Below are 18,989 nucleotides of genomic sequence, written 5' to 3'. Positions count from 1 at the left end.
GTATACCTCTGTCAATATTTCATCTACGAAATGTTAGATTTATTATTTAATTGCTTCACATCGTGGGAACTAGGCAAGTTAAGTTAAAAGTAAGTTGTCTTTGTTTCAGGATTATAGCTCTCAAGACTTTCTGTTTGCTTTGGGGGATATGCGTGTCGAGATATTGGAGCGTTTTGCGAGAACGTCCACAACATACTTTAGTCACAGTTGTATTCCGGGATCACGGAATATGTTAAATTGCAGAAATGCCCACTCCGGCATGTACCGATCTTGCAGAAAATTCTGTGCGGAAATCATGCAGAATTTTGCATTTATCTACCGCAGAATTCGCCAAATACACTGCAGAATTTAACACGTGAGTCGAAAGCTGGTTTTAAATTAAATATGTAAACGGATATTCATTTGTTTTGAAATGAAGTTGCCTTTTGTATTATTGCTTACCGAAAGTGAATGTCTGTATGTTTACAGATTCACTTCGATAGACTTTTCTTTTCCGTGGATAGGTTTAAAATGAAAATTCCTGCCAAAAGTCAAACAACGAAACAACGAAATTCACGAAATATCAGCTTAAACGTTTGAATTGTGTGCAGAGTTATCATAAAGTGGTTGGAGAATTTACAAAAATTGACCGCAAAATATATATTTTTTGGCTGCGGAATATAGAGGGGACGGTTTCATACACTAAGTAACTAGCAAGGTGGCAGCCATTACTGTGTGGGTAATTTCAACCACATCACATTATCTTCAACCATTTCACAAGGCCTCCCTAGTAAGGGTTGAGTGTTATTAACCTACTGAATACCAAAGTGTAGTCCACAATTAAAGAAATGTTTCCATTCTTGTGGGGGCGGGGGCTGTATGAACAGAGGAATTTTCCAAAAGTCAACTTTCCATTTATCTCAAGCAAGATTTCTACGTATATTTCAAAGCGTGTCGTACGACTCTTGCTCAGAAGTTGTTTGATCAGGGGCACGGGTGGCCCAGTCGTCTAAGGCGCCGCGATTCGCTGTGCAGAGTTGCGTCCCTTGGGCACACCAGAAACCTATGATGGTGGGTTCGAATCCCGGCTCGCCCCGATTATGTTTCTAGGTTGTCAGCACCATACCCGTCCTCGTGGGTCTCACCGAAGTGGTAAACGTCTGTGACCTGCATCACTTACTTCGGGCTTTCCTCCCACATTAAGCTGACGATATAACCCAACTCACCCACTTACTCCATTCTTGTCGTTTTCAAAGCGTTCATAAAATCACAAAGACAGTAATGTATATTTTATGTTTGACATAAATGGACTATCACTGCAGTGTATTTATCATATCTGTAAGTAAAACGGAAACTACGTTAAAAAAAGATACGTTTAAAGATATTGATTCATTTTTAATTCCATTTATATGTTGATTAAACTGAAAATCCTCGAAGCCGTTCCCTTTCCTTTTGTTTTCACCAATCACACAGAGTTGTCGCTCTTGTGCTTCCGGCAGACCATGTGGTTAAGATGGCGGCTCCCAGTGCTGAGATACAGTTTGCTCAAAGATTAGCTGCAAATGAGAAGAAAATACGCAATAAGGCCCTGAAGAAACTAAGGAAATATATCCACTCAAAATCTGCTGCTAAGCCAGGTACACGATGTCACGTGTTTATCAATTGTGTTCATTGTACTTGTATTTCTTCTGCGCCGAGTTGAGACACGTGAGAGCTTCACTTTTCGCGCATCAGAAAACATGGACATATTGATGGCAAGAACGAATTTCACCGTGCGCAGCTTATATTGTGTTAATTGTCTCAGATTGCTGACTTTGTTCCTCGCTTTACATATCCCACATGCCTCCTCGATCCATAGGTCTAAGCTGGCAACGTGATTTCCCCCGTGTCTCTCCTCCTCTCACCCCCCCCCCCCCCCCCCCCCCCCCCCCCATCCAACCTGGCGCTAATTGAAATCTGAAATCGTGAGCTCGGGAAGGTGCACTCCTCCCATATTACCACTTTGCTTATAGATGCTCATATATTTTTTTATAAAGATAATTACGTATAAAACATTCAGTAATAAACTGTCAAAACACTGTACGAGAAAACAGTCAACCATGAATAAAACGAAATAGCCCCACCCACTGTAATACTGTGATTAGGTCAAAGACTAAAATAGAGGGACGGCCCTCTAGCCTATGTGCGAAACCATCAGCGCTACGGAACTGCCCAGCCCATACAGAAGCTGGCAGAAACGTGATCACTGCAGTCATCGTCGTCAATGCTGAGGATATATTTCAAAATATATATTGACGCTCTGTATTTCTTAACATTGTCAATATTACAACTGAGATTTGTTGGTGCACTGAAGTAAACATTGTCCTTGTATTTGCTGAATATGGTCACACTTGATCTTTAACAAAGCTGGAGCAATCGTGCAATTTTTTATTTTGACTCCAGAAATATGACAAAATCTGACTTTGTACCATGGACTTTTGTTAAACTGTGTTTTGGTGACCCATGATGTCCATAAATTGTGCCACTTTTTGTCAGTTAACATTAAATTTGGATACAAACTAATGTTAAAAACGAGATACCCCAAAAATGCATTGATATTTCAATGGGACACTTTCATGAATTATTTTCATGAAATGATGTTTATTTTGCAGTCAGTATACATGGTATAGTTAAACTATTGTAACATAAAATAAGATATATTTACTGATTTAAAAAAAAATAAAAAAATTATATTATACTTTATATTATGACGGTTTGGTAGTGGTAACATCACTATCATTTTTAGTCTGTCATACAGATCCTGAAAGTGAAACAAATGTGTCCAATACAGCCCATGCAAGTCTATAATATCTGGCAAGTCTGGATGTCTGTGCATCCGTCTTGCATCTGCAGCAGTTCCCCAACACCAGTAAACACAGCTGTCTCTTACAATAATTGCTTTCCTGTACACAACAGTTATCAAGTTCTGATACCATGACTGATTCCTTGGTTAGACGACCCATGAAGTCCGGGGTAGAATAGGTCTTCAGCAACCCATGCTTGCCGCAAAAGGCGACTATGCTTGTCGTAAAAGGCGACTAACGGGATCGGGTAGTCAGGCTCGCTGACTTGGTTGATGCATGTCATCGATGCCAATTGCGTGGACCAATGCTCATGATATCAATCACTGGATTGTCTGGTCCAGACTCGATTATTGAAAGACAGCGGTCATATAGCTGGAATATTGCTGAGTGCGGCGTTAAACAACGAACAAACAAACCTTGGTTAGACATCACCTCCGTATTGCAGGGGGTAGATCATCCGCCCAGAGAGCAGAAGGTTGGTGGTGCGATCCCCGTCTGTATCTTAGCAAAAGATGTTAAAATATGGTACTTGTTGTTACCTCTCTTGTGCTCGGCATTAAGGGGCTAAAACAAGGACTGGTCGGCTCGGAGTCAGTATACTGTGTCTGAGTGGGGTATTCATGTAAAACTGCGGCATGGTATCTCAGTGAGCTGTCTCTATAAAACTGGCATTAGTTGAGACTAGCATAAGCAGCCACACACACACACACACGTGCATGCATGTCACTATGACAACAATAATCTTACACATTGAACCCCATTTCACCTCACCACCGACCGCCTCCGTGGTCTAATGGTAGAGCGTCCGCCCGGAGAGCGGAAGGTTCGGGGTTCGATCCCCGGCCGCGTCATACCAAAAGACGTTAAAAGATGGTACTTGTTGTTACCCTGTCTGGCGCTCGGCATTAAGGGGCTAAAACAAGGACTGGTCGGCTCGGAGTCAGTATACTGTGTCTGAGTGGGGTATTCATGTTAAACTGTGGCATGGTATCTCAGTGGGCTGGCACTATAAATCGGCATCAGTCCGGACTAGTACAAGCAGCCACACACACACACACACGTACATGCACGTCACTATATAAGTGCAAAAATCTTGGACGCGACGTTAAACCCCATTTCACCTCACCTCACCTCACCACCTCCTTGGTAAGACACTGAAATAAGTCATCGATGAAATCAACTATTTGGAGCAACAATTACCATGCTTTCACAGTTGCTCAGTGTTCCCGTTTACATGTAATTACCAGGTTTTTACCGGTAAAATTAGACTTGGACCGGTAATTCATGTTACTGCAAGTCCCTGTGGACTGGCAAATAAATGACCTCATACGTCTTTGTTGTTGAACAAAACATTGGTGATATTCAGATAAGTATATTTTTCGAACAAAGTCAGCTTGTTTGTTACCATCAGGGTTTCCTGTTATCTATTTTTAGTGAGGGAAATAACATTTCGCTTTGCTTTGAGGTTAAATATATATTTGTAGTCTCGAAATACTAAAAAAAACGAGAAAATTGTGAATGAACTTTGTGTGAATAACTTGTAGATCTAACTAAGTTACTTCAGAGATGACATTGCATTTTTGTTGTTGAAAGTTGGGACTTACAAAAATTAGAGGGGACTGGTCATTTTTAGAGTTACCAGTCCACGAGGTTTCAAAACCCAACGGGAACACTGTCACTTTCCTGTACATTTTAACAGTAACCACAGGGTTACATTGACCTTGATCATGATCATTGATGATGCTTGCTAATGGATGTATTTGTTTCAGGACTGACAGAGGAGGACCTCATCAAGCTATGGAAGGGTCTTCACTACTGCATGTGGATGCAAGACAAGCCCTTGCTGCAGGTAAACCATCCCGGGGGGGGAATACGTCCCCAGGACTCTGCATCACATCTGGGGGTCAATGGTATTGAGGGGGTCGGGCGACACGCTACTGATGGGGTCGGATGGCATGGTACTGATTGGGTCCGATGAGGCAGTACTGATGGGGTCAGGTGAAGTGGTATTGACGGGGTCATATGGCATGGTACTGACCAGGTCGGGTGAAGCGGTATTGATGGGGTCGGATGGCATGGTACTGACCGGGTCAGGTGAAGCGGTATTGACGGGGTTGTATGGCATGGTACTGACGGGGTCGGGTGAAGCGGTATTGACGGGGTTGTATGGCATGGTACTGACGGGGTCAGTTGAAGCGGTATTGATGGGGTCGGATGGCATGGTACTGACCGGGTCGGGTGAAGCGGTATTGACGGGGTTGTATGGCATGGTACTGACGGGGTCCGGTGAAGCGGTATAGACTGGGTCGGATGAAGTTGTATTGACGGTCAGTTGCAGCAATATTGACGGGGTCATGTGACGTATTGATTGGATCGGGTGTCACGGTATTTACTGATGTTTGTGTTTGCCACCAGGAGGAGCTGGCTGTCCACATCACCCGCCTTGTCTTCAGCTTCACCAACACTGCGGCAGCCATGACATTCTTCAAGGTGTTCCTGGTGACAGAAGCTCGCGAGTGGAACGGCATCGACAGACAGCGGCTGGACAAGTTTATGATGGTCAGTGCTGGGGCAGTTTGAATACAGGGTGATAAAGTGAGCAGTGTCTCAGCAGAGTCTCAGCAGAGTAAACTGACAGCCTTAAGGGCCAGCACATTTTAAAAAAACAGTAGGCCCAGTGGAAAAACTGTAGGCCCAGTGGAAAAACTGTAGGCACAGTGGAAAAACTGTAGGCCCAGCGGAAAAACTGTAGGCCCAGTGGAAAAACTGTAGGCCCAGCGGAAAAACTGTAGGCACAGGGGAAAAACTGTAGGCCCAGTGGAAAAACTGTAGGCCCAGCAGAAAAAACTGTAGGCCCAGGGGAAAAACAGTAGGCCCAGCGGAAAAATTGTAGGCCCAGTGAAAAAACAGTAGGCCCAGTGGAAAAACTGTAGGCCCAGTGGAAAAACTGTAGGGCCAGGGGAAAAACTGTAGGCCCAGTGGAAAAACTGTAGGCCCAGCGGAAAAACTGTAGGGCCAAGGGAAAAACTGTAGGCCCAGCGGAAAAACTGTAGGCCCAAACATTTCAGCTGAAGCAGGGAGATGTATTCTTGCAATATAACTTACAAAACACAACCAGTCAACCAGAAGCTTGTACTGCTCTCATATCGACCCCCCAGAGACTCGGCAGTGATAGATGAAGCCTACATTCATCAGGAAATATCAGCTTCAAAACATCTTCGCGGCTATATGTCATACACCATTTGAAAGGTCTAATCCTACTGTTTATGAATATGAAAGTTTTGTTTATCACATTTTACTTAAAAAATGCTTAATAAATAATTACTTAAATAAATGGCAGGTCGTAAGGGCCTGCTGAATCTGAAAACTATCAGCCCGAGAACAAATCTGTCGGCCTCGGGCCTACGGGCCGATGGCTATTTCAAACACTGAATGTAAGTCAGGGCTGGGCAGATTTATATTACGGTGTTATTTACTTTGGGCGGAAATCTAAGTTCATGTCCGAGATGTTCTGACAGACTGCCATGTTTTCAGATGACGCGGCAGATGCTCCACCAAGTGTTTGTGCTGCTGAGACAGGGTGGATGGGCGGAGGAGATGATCGCCGCCCTGGCAGAGGTGATGCGTGCGACGACGCTGAGCACGACGTCGGACAGCATCCCCGACAGTTTCTCCATGCACCTTGCTGACATCTACCTGTCAGAGCTGGCCAAGGTTGGAGCCCAGCAGGTGGGTGCAAATGTTGAACCAATCTCATTGAAATCAGATCTTAGTTCTCGCTACTGCTAAACAAAGATCTGACGACATCCAATTACGGGTCACGTCAGAACGATCTTTCGCGAATTTTGACCGACCAGTGAAAAGACTGACAAGAAATCGACATTGGCCCATCAGAGGGCAGCTTTCTCGAGCTTTAAGACACTAGTTTCAAACTGGTGACTACGCTTCGAAACATATTTTGTCGTATTCTCGATTAAAAAAATTAAATTACATTAAGTAATACGTTACCACTGTTATACCGAGGCTGTTGTCTCCCACAACTGCTGCTATAGCGAAATCTACCACAGAGATCTCAATTACCTCATGCAGCACGTGCGTAGCCACCTAGCTGCCATGTGACACCCTTCACTCTTGTCTCCTTCGTCTGCGTAGCAAGACGTGTTTTCCTCCTGCTGAAGCGTTCCTTGAAGATTTGGTGATATTTATTATAGTTTATTCTCTAATAAACTGTGCTTTTATGGGGCGTTGCGGTAGCTACGCTTGGTTATAATTTTCCCGCCCTTTTTTCTATATACTTGCGGGGTTCGCGTATGCACGTTGTGTTTTACGTTTCCCCTGTTCTTGTATGTTTCGGGGGTTAACATAACTTATTTCTTTAATAAAAGTTATATGTGTATGTTATATGTTCACATTGCTCGTTTATTTTCTTGTGAAAATGTTCGTTTGTGAATCATTGTGGTGCGTGCGTTGTAACCATGTTTTGTTCTTTGTTTATAGCAAACAATCAATGTCTGACATGGATATGTCCCCAGTATCCACCCCCTCTACCCCTGCTCCTCGGAGTTGTGGGGTGTGCAGAAAGTTTTTGTCGTCCCGGGATCCCCACGATCGTTGCCCGCGGTGCAGGGTGTTTCTTGCGGGGACACCCGGTGCATCCTGTGCGAAGGTCTGGGGCCTGCGGTGTTTGAGCGGTACCGGCTGTACGTACAGTCCGTCTCCACCCCTGTGGTGGCCGGTTCGTCCGGTCGGGGTCCCCATGCGGGTACCACCTCCTCGGCTGCGGCGGATCCCCTTGCGGCCCTCGGGCTGTCTGGGGATTCCGTCGCCGCATTGTTGTCGAAACTTGTGGACTCCAAGCTGGCGGCCTTATCGCAAGATAGGCCGCTGGCTGTTCCGTCCCCGGCCTCTTCGGTGGCCGAGGGGTCGGACGCGGGGTCCACCGGTAAAGCGGCGGATCTCTTGGCGGCCCGTGTGCTGTCCGGGGATTCCGTCGCTGCATTACTTGCATAACTTGTGGACTCCAAGCTTGCGGCCTTATCTCAGGATAGGCCGCTGGCTGTTCCGTCCCCGGCCACTTCGGTGGCCGCGGGGTCCACCGGTACGGCGGCGGCTCCCGTGGTCACCGGTCCTTCCCCGAACCGCTGCTCCCGCTATCGGTTTAGGACCGCGTGGCCATGGTTTATGACCTCTTTGAGGACATGCCCCGGCCGGTACCGCGGGGAATCCACGACTGTGGGTTCCTCCGAGGTATACGATGAGTCTTCCGACACGGCTTTCCCCGCATCAACCTTGCTGCGCGGTTTCAAGCCTTCCTTGGAGAACGCCTTCGCGGTGGCCTCCGGTCGGGGTCTCCCGTTGCCTCCGACGTCGTGGAGAAAGGGTTTATTCCCGGTACATGACCTTGCCTTTCCCGAGGCTGGTCCTACCGCGGAGGCCCATGTTGAGCGGTTGGGTGTCCGTGCCCCACCGGCTGCTACGGTAACGCAAGCTACCTTGCACCAGCTGGACGCCCTCGCTCGGCACTCCATGTCTCACGGAGACACTTACTTGGCTGCAGCGGCCCGTCTGGTCGAAGGTTCTCCCACGGACCGTGACCAGCGCATTTACAACTGCCTGCTCAGTTTAAATGCTTCCCTGGAGTACGTTGCCGAGGACTCTCGGCACACACTTGCTCTTGTTGGGTCCCTGCATAGGCGCCTGGGTGCCGCTCCTAACCGGAGCGCGCCCCAGGCTGCTGCGGCCGGTAGGTCTAAGGGGTCGGGTTCTTCTTCCTCTGGGAAGTAGCCCCGCCCTGAGGGCTCCGGTATGGGCAATCAGCTGCCCTTTTCGCGGGAAGACGGGGAACTGGGGGAAGCCCAAGTCGTCGACGGACGGCAAGGGCCCCTCCAGGTGACTCTCATTGGAGGGGTTCGTATGCCGACAGCGCCAACTTCGGTTGGCCCTTAGGCGAACCCGAGTCACTTGGCCCTGGACAGTTGCGCCTGCCGCAACCTGTCAGGGCCCCCTCTCCTTCCCCAGTGGGAGCCAGACTCCAGACTTACTGGGAGAATTGGGAACAAGTGTTCGACGACCCGTGGGTGGTCAACACGATTCGGTACGGCTATCGGCTTGATCTCAAAGCGAATCCGCCGCTCATCGTTGCCCCGTTGGCAGGTTTCGATTCGGAAACCAATCTTCCCATCCTCGCCGATGCCATCGGCAGGTTGGTGGAGAAGGGGCAGTACGGGAGTTAGCTCTACCAGAAATAACACCGGGGTTTTACTCCAGGATATTTCTCGTTCCCAAGTAGGACAGTGCCGAACTCAGAATGATTCACACGTCCGCTCCCTGGCTGTTCACCCGGTTAACCACCCCCATAGTGGGGTTCCTCGACAGGAGGGGTGTCCGGTACTTCGCGTACCTGGACGACTCGCTAGTAGCAAATCGAATGACGGACACCCTGTCACGCCATCTCGTTTTCGCACGTCGGCTCTTGGAGCAATTTGGGTGGATTATCAATCTCCCCAAGAGCGAGTTAACCCCTTCTCAGAACTTGCTGTTCATCGGAGGTCGGTTCAACACGGTGTCCCTTCGCCTCTTTGTCCCCCCAGACCGGTGGCACAAAATTCAGGCGATGATTGCCAAAGTCTTAGCGGTGCAACAGACTGTTCACTTTTGGGAACAGCTGTTAGGGCTACTTGTATCAGCCCAGGACTGCACCGCACGGGGTCGTCTCCAACTCCGCCCGCTGCAACGGTTTTTAATCCAGTTGTTAGCAACGGAGGTGAACAGTGCGACCGTCGCCCTCCCGGATCGGCTCCGACCGCATCTGGAGTGGTGGACGGTCCCTTACATTGTCTTATCAGGAGTCTCTATGCGGCCCTACCGGGCCACGTTGACCCTGTATACAGACGCCTCTCTAGTGGGCTGGGGCGCCCATCTAAAGGGGGAGGTGAGCTCGGGGCTGTGGTGCGTAGACGAACTAGGTCTTCACATCACTTGTCTCGAGTTCAAGGCAGTGATCAACGCAGTCAATCACTGGAAGCATCGTCTCGTCGACGCCCGGCTCATGCTGGCGACCGACAACACGACGGTAGTGTCCTATGTGAACAAACTGGGGGGAACCCACAGTCACTCGCTACTTGATCTCACGTTCGAGTTTTACGCTCTGGTGGACAGTGTCCCGTGCCAGATACACGCCCGTCACATCCCAGGTGTGCGGAACGTACTGGCCGATGCTCTATCGAGGCCTCAGGATCCGAGCCCCACAGAGTGGATGCTGAACCCAGTAGTGTTTCAGTGGCTGTGCGAACGTTTGGGTCGTCCGATGGTCGACCTGTTCGCAACGCGGTTCAACAATCAACTCCCGTTGTTTGTATCACCAGTCCCGGACCCGAGGGCCATCGATCACGATGCTCTCGCGTTAGACTGGACGGGCTTGGACGCTTATGCTTACCCGCCGACAGCGTTGATACCACACATTCTAAGCCGGCTCCGAGGAGTTCGCTGTCGAATGTTACTGATCGCGCCCATGTGGCCGAACAGATCGTGGTACCCCGACTTGCTGACCCAGGTCACGCAGTCGCCACTTCCACTGCCTGTGAGACCGGATCTCTTGATCCACCCTCACACCCGTCAGCTTCATCCAAACGCAGGGCAGTTCAATCTGCACGCGTGGATGTTGTCACCGAGCGTCTGAGGAGTAAAGTTTTTTCTCGCCGGGCGTCTCGGGCATACGTTAGTATGCATCGTGATTCTACCCAGAAGGTGTATAATGCACGTTGGGTTATTTTCACGAAGTGGTGTTGTAAACATCACATTCATTCGCCAGATAAGGTATCTGTGCAGGATATTGCTCGTTTCATGTCTCACTTGCGAGAGACCCGGAAACTCTCCGGGGGTTCCATTGCCAACTATGTCTCGTCCGTTGCTACGGTACGGGACGTTGCTATGGGTACCAGTCTCTCCAAAGAGCCGGTGATACGGGGTATTATCAAGGGTTTCAAACAGCACGATCTTAAGAAGGGCCGCCTTCGGGCACCGGCCTGGGATCTTTCCCTAGTGTTGCAATCACTTACGGAAGCTCCGTATGAACCCTTGCATAGTGCTTCGTTCCGGCATGTGACTTGGAAAACAGCATTTCTCCTCTCCTTTGCCACGGCGGCACGTGTATCCGAAATTCATGCACTCGATGTCGCCAAGGTACGATTCGATAGGGGTGACGAAGGAGCGGTCCGCCTGGGCCTGCTCATGGGCTTCGTCGCCAAGAATCAGAGTCGGGCAAACGGAGAGAGAATTCACTGTAAGATCACTCAAAGAAATCTTACATCCTGCTGATACTGAGGACAGAGCGCTGTGTCCGGTTAGGGCCCTTAAGTATTATCTTAAGGCTTCGAATGAACGTAGACAAGGGCGTGACCGTCTGTTCATATCGTGTAACCCTAATCGCACGGTTGACATAACTCGCAACTCGATTGCGTTGTGGCTTCGTTCTGTCATCAATCTGGCGTACCGGTCTCGGGGGTTACCGGTAGCGGGGTCAAACCCGCACGAGATAAGGGCGCTAGCGGCAACATTTGCCCTACACTCGAATATCTCTGTTCGCAGAATATTACGAGGTTGTTACTGGCGTTCTGACTCGGTTTTTGCCAATCATTACCTCAAACAGGTCGCTGATGCCGTCGTGGAGAGTGTGCACCGTCTTGGCCCGCGGATCGCGGCGCAAGCGGGCACCTAAGGGGTGTGCCCAGCGCAATTCCGAACTCCTCAGGCGTCTGACCTTGCACGGTGGTCAATCTGGGTCGACTCCAATGTTCCCACTGCCGTGGGTACAGGAGTTGGGGTCCCGCAAACCAGCGCACTCACACCACAGGTGAGGGCGGCTTTTTGTGTGCTTTGTCCTTATTTGTATTTTGACAATTATGTCTTTAATTGTCTGTCGTGTATCCCAACCTTGTGATGCATGCTTACAAATACTGGAATTAGGTCACGCGCCTAATGCATACTTTAAGTAGGCTTGCTCTGGGATATACGGTCTGAATGAAATTAATTTCCCTCTTTTCGACTGTTTAACCTGATCTAAGATTAAGCTCACGCGGATACAGTGTTCTCATCCGCTGCGGCGATGAAATACCTATCCAGTGGGGCCGTTTGGAGTCACCAATCGTTTTGGCAATGACGATTGAGCCTTACGGTATGCGCTTGACAGTGCTTTGGTATTCCTATAGGGTAACGCCTAGCTAGGTGCATGCGCATCGAGTGCTTCCGCCTTGGTGTTTACTTCCGCTGGTCGGAAGGAACGCTAGCAGTCAGGATTCGGGTTGTAGGTGCTCCCCACCGCCTACTGTGGTAGTCAGCCTCGGTATAACAGTGGTAACGTATTACTTAATGTAATTTGTAGAATTTTCCTATTCGGAATATTCTATAAGTAATACGTTACCACTGGGCTGCTGCCCGCCCGTCCGTCCCCCGAGCACTTGCTCTCGCAGGAGACAAGAGTGAAGGGTGTCACATGGCAGCTAAGTGGCTACGCACGTGCTGCATGAGGTAATTGAGATCTCTGTGGTAGATTTCGCTATAGCAGCAGTTGTGGGAGACAACAGCCTCGGTATAACAGTGGTAACGTATTACTTATAGAATATTCCGAATAGGAAAATTCTACAAAATTGATAGAACATTCTGGAATGGCTTATATATGGCCTAGATTGTATGGATATAATCATAAAAACCTGTAACTGTCGTTCGGAATACCCCGTGTTTAATAAATCGTGGTTACATGATTAGAAAACACAATCCGACTGTCACTTTCATGATCTGGTAACCGTGATTGGTTGGATGAAAGGTTGTTCTGACGTGACCCCTAATGGGATGTCCTCAGATCTTTGTTTAGCGATAACGAGAACTAAGATCTGATTTTAATGAGATTGTTGTTGAACAAACGTCGAGGTAGGATGGCCGCCCTTCCTGGCCCTCTGAAACTCAAATATAGAACCTTGAAATATAGGTAAGAAAATTATCAATCATGACCAAACTCGCTCTTTTTCCTTTTTTCCTAAACTTTGCAAGTTTTGGACTTTGGACATTAATATACTTCCGACAAATAAAAGGGAACTGATGAAATGATAGTGAAGGTGTAATGACGATAAATGTCTGTAAAATTAATTTCAGGCGGGTAGATCAACGTGTGATGTGTCCACCATGTTGGGCGTTACATGCACGGCCCTTTGATGGCATACTGTTGATTAACTTGTGTATGGTTGCCCTTGGTATTGCTGGGGTGGTCGGGTAGCCTAGTGGTTAAAGCGTTCGGACGTCATGCAGATTCTCGACATGGGTACAATGTGTGAAGCCCATTTCTGGTGTCCCACGCTGTGATATTGCTGGAATATTGCTAAAAGTGGTGTAAAACAATACTCACTCACTCACTCACTCACTCACTCACTCACTCACTCACTCACTCATACTCACTCACTCACTCACTCACTCACTCACTCACTCTCATACTCACTCACTCACGCATACTCACTCACTCACTCACTCACTCACTCACTCACTCACTCTACCCCTTCTGGGCCAGGGTGGCGGGTGTTGGGTCTCTTGCGTACACCCGAGAACCTCTCCCAGATGTCCTCTTGGGGCATGTCCGGGAACTGCCGTCTTCTGGTCAGAGATAACGGTTACAACCGGGGCACGATGTGGACGCAGAATGTCATCAACATATCTCTCTGGTCAATCAACCTTGAATTGATTGTAAACTTGGTGTTACACCATTTGCACACCGCCCGTCCCAGGTGTTGCCCAGCCCACCCTAATCTTTGCCGCCTATGGTAAGCTGTTAGGGTCACACCCTTCATAGGCTGCATAGAGCCGATTTTAACGGTAGATATAGAATTCGCTTTCCTGTTATAGTACGAAATTCTCTATTGATAATGGGAGAAGATTTGAATGTATTGTGTAGTGCAATGAATGTTATGAGACGATCTTGTCTTGATGTCATTTAAAGGGGGCACGGGTGGACTCGTCGTCTAAGGCGCTGCGATTGCTGTGCAGAGTTGTGTCCCTTGGGCACGCCAGAAACCTATGATTGTGGGTTCGAATCCCGGTTCGCCCCGATTATGTTTCTAGGTTTTGTCAGCAGCATACCCGTGCTCGTGGGTTTCACCGAAGTGGTAAACGTCTGAGACCTGCATCACTTCAGGCTTTCCTCCCACATTAAGCTGACATGCCGTGATATAACTGGAAACCTCACTCACTCACTCACTGATGTGGTTTTATAGGTCTGCAGCAGCCAGGTCTCATTGCATCTCCGTGATACTTGATGATACTTGTACGACAGTCGAAAAATTCCACTTTTTGATTTGCCAAACATTAGGGCAACACGGGTATTGACATCCCCTGTTCAGGCCTGATGTAATTTCATTGTGGTCAGATGCAGGGCCACAGTCATGTAACTGGCCACCTCAACAGCTACATTACTGGTGTCCCCCGCTGTGATATTGCTGGAATATTGCTAAAAGCAGCGTTAAACCATACTCACTCACTACAGGATGTTATGATCTTGCTGGAATATTTCTGAGTCTTAAACTGTCACTCACTTCACACAATAACTACATTCAAATCATTAGTTCCCTTTTTTTTTTTGTTAGTATACATATGTAAGTCTGAAGTGTGTGAGAAGGAACAATTGTTGAAATACACAAAGTTTAATTGTCATGTGAAGACGTTGTTGATTGATTGACTGGTATTTGAAATACAAGATCTTATTGGCCGACTCCTCTCATGCTGCTGTCTGATTGGTCATTTCAGCTGGATGGTCAGCAGATCCTGTCTCTCCTCAAAGTGTTTGACGACTACCTGCAGACTGGGAGAAGGTATGTCCCCTCATTCATGGCCTGTAAGTCAGCAGCTGGAGGTCATCAACGGATGATCTCTGATTGTCCTCAAGGCCTTGTCAATGTGGCCTTGACTGATACTGTCTGAATGTCCACATGGCCTTGACTGATGCCGTCTGAATGTCCTCATGGCCTTGACAGATACTGTCCACATGGCCTTGACTGATGTCTGAATGTCCACATGGCTTTGACGGATGCTGTCTGAATGTCTACATGGCCTTGACAGATACTATCCACATGGCCTTGACTGATGTCTGAATGTCCACATGGCCTTGACGGATGCTGTCTGAATGTCTACATGGCCTTGATGGATGCTGTCAAATGTCCACATGGCCTTGACAGATACTGTCCACATGGCCTTGACTGATGTCTGAATGTCCACATGGCCTTGACGGATACTGTCTGAATGTCTACATGGCTTTGATGGATGCTGTCGAATGTCCACATGGCCTTGACTGATACTGTCCACATGGCCTTGACTGATGTCTGAATGTCCACATGGCCTTGACGGATACTGTCTGAATGTCTACATGGCTTTGATGGATGCTGTCGAATGTCCACATGGCCTTGACTGATACTGTCCACATGGCCTTGACTGATGTCTGAATGTCCACATGGCCTTGACGGATACTGTCTGAATGTCTACATGGCCTTGACGGATACTGTCCACATGGCCTTGACGGATGCTGTCGAATGTCCACATGGCCTTGACGGATACTGTCTGAATGTCCACATGGCCTTGACAGATACTGTCCACATGGCCTTGACTGATGTCTGAATGTCCACATGGCCTTGATGGATGCTGTCAAATGTCCACATGGCCTTGATGGATGCTGTCGAATGTCCACATGGATGTCTGAATGTCCACATGGCCTTGACAGATACTGTCCACATGGCCTTGACGGATACTGTCCACATGGCCTTGACAGTGTGGCCTTGACTGATGTCTGAATGTCCACATGGCCTTGACAGATACTGTCCACATGGCCTTGACTGATGTCTGAATGTCCACATGGCCTTGACAGATACTGTCCACATGGCCTTGACAGTGTGGCCTTGACTGATGTCTGAATGTCCACATGGCCTTGACAGATACTGTCCACATGGCCTTGACTGATGTCTGAATGTCCACATGGCCTTGACGGATACTGTCCACATGGCCTTGACAGTGTGGCCTTGACTGATGTCTGAATGTCCACATGGCCTTGACAGATACTGTCCACATGGCCTTGACTGATGTCTGAATGTCCACATGGCCTTGACAGATACTGTCCACATGGCCTTGACAGTGTGGCCTTGACTGATGTCTGAATGTCCACATGGCCTTGACAGATACTGTCCACATGGCCTTGACTGATGTCTGAATGTCCACATGGCCTTGACGGATACTGTCCACATGGCCTTGACTGATGTCTGAATGTCCACATGGCCTTGACGGATACTGTCTAAATGTCCACATGGCCTTGACGGATACTGTCTGAATGTCCACATGGCCTTGACGGATACTGTCTGAATGTCCACATTGCATTGACTGATGCTGTCTGAATGTTCTTATTTCACTGACGGATGTTCTGTAGACCTCCTGTAGACTTCATCACTAGAGTGTGTTGTGTCGTCTCCAGGCCTCTGGTGCTGAAGAGGATCATTGGAAGTGTGTACAACAACGTGGTGGAGCAGACAGCGGAGAGGTTGCGGCGGGAGGGAGAGAAGAAGGAGGAGGCAGTGGAGGATGGGATGGAGGGGACAAAGGATGACTCGGACTCTGGCTACGACGAGGACTCGGAACCCAAACTGAAGGTGAGTAGACTCACAGGGGGCCAAACAGCTTGTTGGTGAACACTGACGTTCTCAGGAATTATGGGTCGTCTAGGATACTTTGCTCTGAAAAACACAAGTGATATTAAACTAATACTATGTACATGGATGACATTCGTTGTGACTGAAGTATCTGAGACCGCCTCTGTGGTCTAGTAGTAGAGCGTCCGCCCTGAGAGCGGAAGGTCCGATGTTCAATCCACGGCCACATCATACAAAAAGACGTTAAAAGATTGTACTTGTTGTTAACCTGTCTGGCGCTCGGCATTGAGGGGCTAAAACAAGGACTGGTAGGCTCGGAGTCAGTATACTGTGTCTGAGTGGGGTATTCATGTTAAACTGCAGCATGGTATCTCAGTGGGCTAGCACTATAAATCGGCATCAGTCCGGACTAGTACAAGCAGCCACACAAACACACACACGTGCATACACGTTGCTATACAAGTGCAATAATCTTGGACGCGAAGTTAAACCCAATCTCACCTCACCTCACCTCACCTCACCTCACCTCACCTCACCTCACCTCACCTCACCTGAAGTGTCTGAAGAGGGGAGCCTGCAGCTGTAGGAGGATGTCTGCCGTGACGGGACACAGATTTTATTTTTTTTCATAGATAATTACTTTGGTATCAAAATCTTAACACATCATAATTATGTTTCATGATATGAATCTATTGATTAATGTCACGTTGTATTCTCCATCCTCATGGGGACAAAGTTACTGACTGACTCAATTGTGTCATTTTTCAAAGTGAAATTGACGAACTTGCTTCTTGAGAATCAGTCCCATCAGTAGATGTTGGTAGCAAAGAAATCCTCCCTTGAAGATGAGAATTGGCCTTCAGCAACCCATGCTTGTCATGAGAGGATAAACGTCCGGGCTTGATTTAGCTATGTAAAACATGCACAAGTGCATCCTATTATTGAAAAATGCAGCCTGATATTTATGTCTTCAGCAACCCATGCTTGTCATGAGAGGCGACAAACGTCAGCTCTTGATTTAGCTATGTAAAACATGCTCAAGTGCATCCTATTATTGAAAAATGCAGCCTTATATTTGTCTACATGCACTAAGTGCATGTCAAAATATTTCAGATTTGTGTATGGCTATCCCTTAATGGTCTTTGAACACACACAATACCTCTAAAGTTTATTTACCCTACTAAGCCACGAAGCCCTGTGTTATCTGTATTTTGTCATGCTTTGTTGGACTTGACATCATCAAACTGTCGGCACTTCAAGATTATGTGTATGTGTGAAGCCCATTTCTGGTGTCTCCCGCCGTGATATTGCTGGAATAATGCTAAAAGCGGCGTAAAACCCATCTTCCCGAGGCAAGAGAGTTAACTGACTACAAAAGTTCAGTTTCCACCCTTGCTGAACGTTTTTAGGAGTTATGTCCCTTCTGAGCCTCTCCTATGGACCAATCCGATTCCATCACTTGCACTTGTTTCAAACAAAATGGCGGCGCCCAGTCAAGACGATCTGATCGATAATCAAGATCTATATTGTGATAAAACGAGTCTTACATCGCGCGAGCACCTTGCTTAAAAACATGAAAAGGTTTGGAAAATATCTGTTGACAACGAGTTGGCGGTGTGCATGCTTTGCAAATCCTGCAATCGACCGAAATCTGCATGACAGTTTACACACCGGATTTCGATTTCGGTGCGCGATTTTGATTGGACTATGCATAGACTCGTTAGTCCAGCCAAAATGTAATTCCATAATACCAGTCTAGTTCGGCAAGGGTGGAAACTGGACTTTAAAAGTCACTTAACTCTCTTGCCTCGGGAAGATGCGTAAAACCATACTCACTCACACACTCAAGATTATTTGCACATGTTCCTATTACGTTTTACAACAATGCGTCATTAACTTCTGTGACAATGGCTGTAGAACAGCCTATGTTTCAACTTTGTTGATTTATGGAGCCAAGGTGCAACCTGGTTTTGTCTGGTGCAACGTGTGTTTTTGATGACACCATGAACCTGGTGCAAGTTAAACAAGTTAAATCATGTGCCTTAAATCGAGCCCCGAATGGAATCTGGTGGTCAGGCTCGTGGACTTGGTTGATCCATGTCATTGTATCCTGGTTGTGTAGATCTATGCTCATGATGTCGATCACTGAATTGTCTGGTCAAGATTATTAACAGACCGCTGTCCAATGCTTGGTATCGCTGAGTGCAGCGTTAAACAACAAACAAACAAAACAAACAGAGCAACAATGCTACAATACATTGTTCAGGTACAGATCTGTTTGCAGCATTTTTCCTTCCCACATTTTTTCAGGTCCTGCTTGTAGAATGTGTGAAACTATGCATGGCATGTTTTCTAATGCGATGGTTCCTCTGTTTCAGTTTGACTGCTCGCTGCTTGCAGATCATCTGTTCCAAGTGGGGAGCCAGGAGCGATGTCGGGGAACAAACAGACAGATGCTGTACAGGACTGTCAACAGGTGAGAGCATCTCTACCACAGACC

General features: G+C 47.7%; 1 protein-coding gene across 1 annotated transcript in view; it reads left to right on the top strand.

Moving 5' to 3' along the window:
* Positions 1-1,460: 1,460 nt before the first annotated feature.
* Positions 1,461-18,989, top strand: part of LOC124116555 (ribosomal RNA processing protein 1 homolog A-like) — a 31,900-nt gene continuing 14,371 nt past the window's right edge. Inside the window, exons 1-7 of the mRNA XM_048393928.1 lie at positions 1,461-1,616; positions 4,592-4,671; positions 5,238-5,381; positions 6,357-6,551; positions 14,607-14,671; positions 16,315-16,489; positions 18,868-18,965. Of these exons, the coding sequence (XP_048249885.1) occupies positions 1,493-1,616; positions 4,592-4,671; positions 5,238-5,381; positions 6,357-6,551; positions 14,607-14,671; positions 16,315-16,489; positions 18,868-18,965 (881 nt within the window). The 5' untranslated portion in view covers positions 1,461-1,492. The remainder of the gene's footprint in view (positions 1,617-4,591; positions 4,672-5,237; positions 5,382-6,356; positions 6,552-14,606; positions 14,672-16,314; positions 16,490-18,867; positions 18,966-18,989) is intronic.

Source organism: Haliotis rufescens, unplaced genomic scaffold (assembly GCF_023055435.1).
Source record: "Haliotis rufescens isolate VD_foot unplaced genomic scaffold, xgHalRufe1.0.p SCAF_122, whole genome shotgun sequence".
In the NCBI taxonomy this organism is placed as follows: Eukaryota; Metazoa; Mollusca; class Gastropoda; order Lepetellida; family Haliotidae; genus Haliotis; species Haliotis rufescens.
The sequence above is the reverse complement of the archived record's forward strand: the minus strand, read 5'-3'. Positions and strand labels throughout refer to the sequence as shown.